At 41.8% G+C, this 2,500-nt stretch overlaps 1 protein-coding gene across 1 annotated transcript in view; it reads left to right on the forward strand.

The window, feature by feature from the left end:
• The window catches only part of LOC138050765 (D(5)-like dopamine receptor), a 10,904-nt gene extending 8,963 nt beyond the window's left edge, over window positions 1-1,941 (forward strand). The window contains exon 2 of the mRNA XM_068897055.1: window positions 1-1,941. This exon is cut by the window's left edge and continues 820 nt beyond it. Coding sequence (XP_068753156.1) covers window positions 1-622 — 622 coding nt within the window. The 3' untranslated portion in view covers window positions 623-1,941.
• Window positions 1,942-2,500: the final 559 nt, after the last annotated feature.

Consider the following 2,500-nt stretch of genomic DNA (forward strand, 5'->3'; position numbering starts at 1 on the left):
ATTGAGCCCTCACGGCTTATGTTCGAATGTCAACAAAACATTCTACACGGTGGCGATCATAGTAGCTTTTCTGTTCCCACTTATTGTGCTCGTGACTTGTTACAGCATGATTTTGCGCACTATCTGGATTCAGTTTAAAAAAGTGCAACACATGACTGCCAACTTCAGCAGCAAGGAAGACAGGCTTACGCGAAAGAGCGTGCGGCGGGAATTCAAAGTCACTAAGACAATCGCCATTGTCCTGTTGACTTTCACTTTGTGTTGGGCCCCATTTTTTATCGTGTTCACTATTGAACAGTATGATATATCTATAGTGAGACACATTCCCCAGGTTCTCTTTAACCTGATCTTCTTGATTCTACCAAACTTAAACAGTACTTTAAATCCGATCATTTACGGGTACTTTAATACTGAATTTCGAAGAGCCTTTAAGGAGATAGTTGTATCCATATGGGAGAAACGGGCCCGTCAACATAATAGTTCATTAACAAGCTTTTCTCAAGCCACTTTTGCAAGACGCGGAACTCCACCATCGGAGAATGGCAATCACAATCGGAACGAGGGACCGAAGGAAGATCGACAGTCCTCCTTGATCGAGGATACCATGATAACTCAAATCTGACCTCAAATCTGAAACTCAATTTTTGCAAGCTTGTGTAGCGTGCGAATGCAGTTTCGAAAGCTCCAGGATAGTATGACTTTGTTGTATGGCAACAAAGTTTTTTAAGTTTAAAATGGTTAACGATACATTGTAGTTACTAAAATCTGAGAATGAGAAGCTAAAGGAAAAAGTGGAAGAGGTTTTTGCGCAACTCAAGAAAGTTCAAGAACCTGAAGAAGAATCATGCTGGCCGTCATGTTGCAAGGGCATCGGATCCTGACGCAACGACATTGCAACGAAGCCCTTAGAACATGATCATATTAATAAATTTAGAGACCGGGCCCCGAACAAAATATCTCAGTGACTCTTGGAAAATCACTGAAGCAGTTATCGACCGAAGTATCAAAAGTCTCGGGGCCCATCCAAGAGTATAGTTACTTCTACAATTGCACCTCAAACTTGTTGGCGTCCCCGAGCTGGGACCACTGGAAAATGCCTTCTAGACTTCACAGCTTTGCTAAAAATCAATGCTATTGTAGTAGGTGTCAAACCGTATGACATCGACATAGCCCAGCGGATAAAAAAAAAAAAAAAGAAATCAAAGCTTTAGTTCAACACGGAGTCCATTTTACTAATTACTAGAAGGCAACTTTCCTTTAGAATGAGTGTGGAGTGAGCGTGGAAGATTGACAAAAAATGTCTATGAGCTTCGATCGTTGCTCTTCGTAGCCAATGTGGAAACCAGAAATCACGTAATTTATTTCTCTTGGTAGATGCCATGTATCAAGAGCTTAACTCATCATCACAAGAATTATTATATTGAATTGAAGAGCAATCAAGGTTATGGACAAGACCATAAGATTGTTTTTTTTTTTTGCAGGGATTTACAGCTATCCTATCCAATCTGTTTTTTTTGACTGATCTGGGACCCGTTTCTCGAACGTCCTGATAACTTTTCGGCCCCGAAAAGCCATTTCGCTTGTTTTGAAAAGCTGCGGGCTTTTAAGTAAAAGAAAAATAATTGTGACACTTGATGACTTAAATCCTCTCCCTTCTTAATATACAGAGGGAATTGTGAAACTCGAAAACTTACGGGACTTTCCACAAAAAAGACTCTGAACCGATCCAATTCGATCTTACTAGTTTTCAACTTCCCGGCATGTCTGTAGTTTGGTGGGCGTTAGTTCCAAGACATTTGTTATGTGTATATATTTTCTATATTTCTCCTCTCGACGTTGTCAAATTTGTTATATTTTTCGACAGTTGAGGACCTTAATGAATTAAGGAATGTAAGAACGTTTTTTTTCTAATGAAAAATAATAAATTACTACCAAAACGTGGGACCTAGCTAATATAACCAATACGCCTTCACTCGTAGGTCACTGACACTCCTTGTGAAGACAGCCTCCGAATGACGGCGGCTGTAATCGACGACGTTTGCATAACGGCGCCGTTAGATTGGGTGCCTACTGCGTGCTAAATGCTAGCCTGCGAACGCAGACCGCCGGAAATACGTCTCCGATCGCTGGCTAGCTAAATGCTTGCTGCGCATGCCTTTATGGACACTTGCCGGAGTCGCAACAATCTCGTTCCTTGAGCCCGTGAACTTTTTAGCCAGCGGCAAAATTCAGAGCTCTGGGGGAATCCATTTTTTGGCCAAAAACTGGCTTCCCGTTTTAGTGCGCATGTGGTCTATTAACGGCGATTCTGCCGGACCCGAAGGGCTCTCTTCAAGCTTTTCCCCTCTTTTTCTGTCGGAAATCTCAGTTTAGTACTTTTATCGCGTTGCTGTTTGTCGGAATCCATGCAGAGAGCTTTAAATTGTGCAAACGCTTTTTTTTGGGGGGAACATTGCCGACAGACATACTGGGAAAATGCATAATGATTTTGGCGACCTTC

The sequence above is a fragment of the Montipora capricornis genome, chromosome 1 (assembly GCF_036669925.1).
Source record: "Montipora capricornis isolate CH-2021 chromosome 1, ASM3666992v2, whole genome shotgun sequence".
Taxonomy (NCBI): Eukaryota; Metazoa; Cnidaria; class Anthozoa; order Scleractinia; family Acroporidae; genus Montipora; species Montipora capricornis.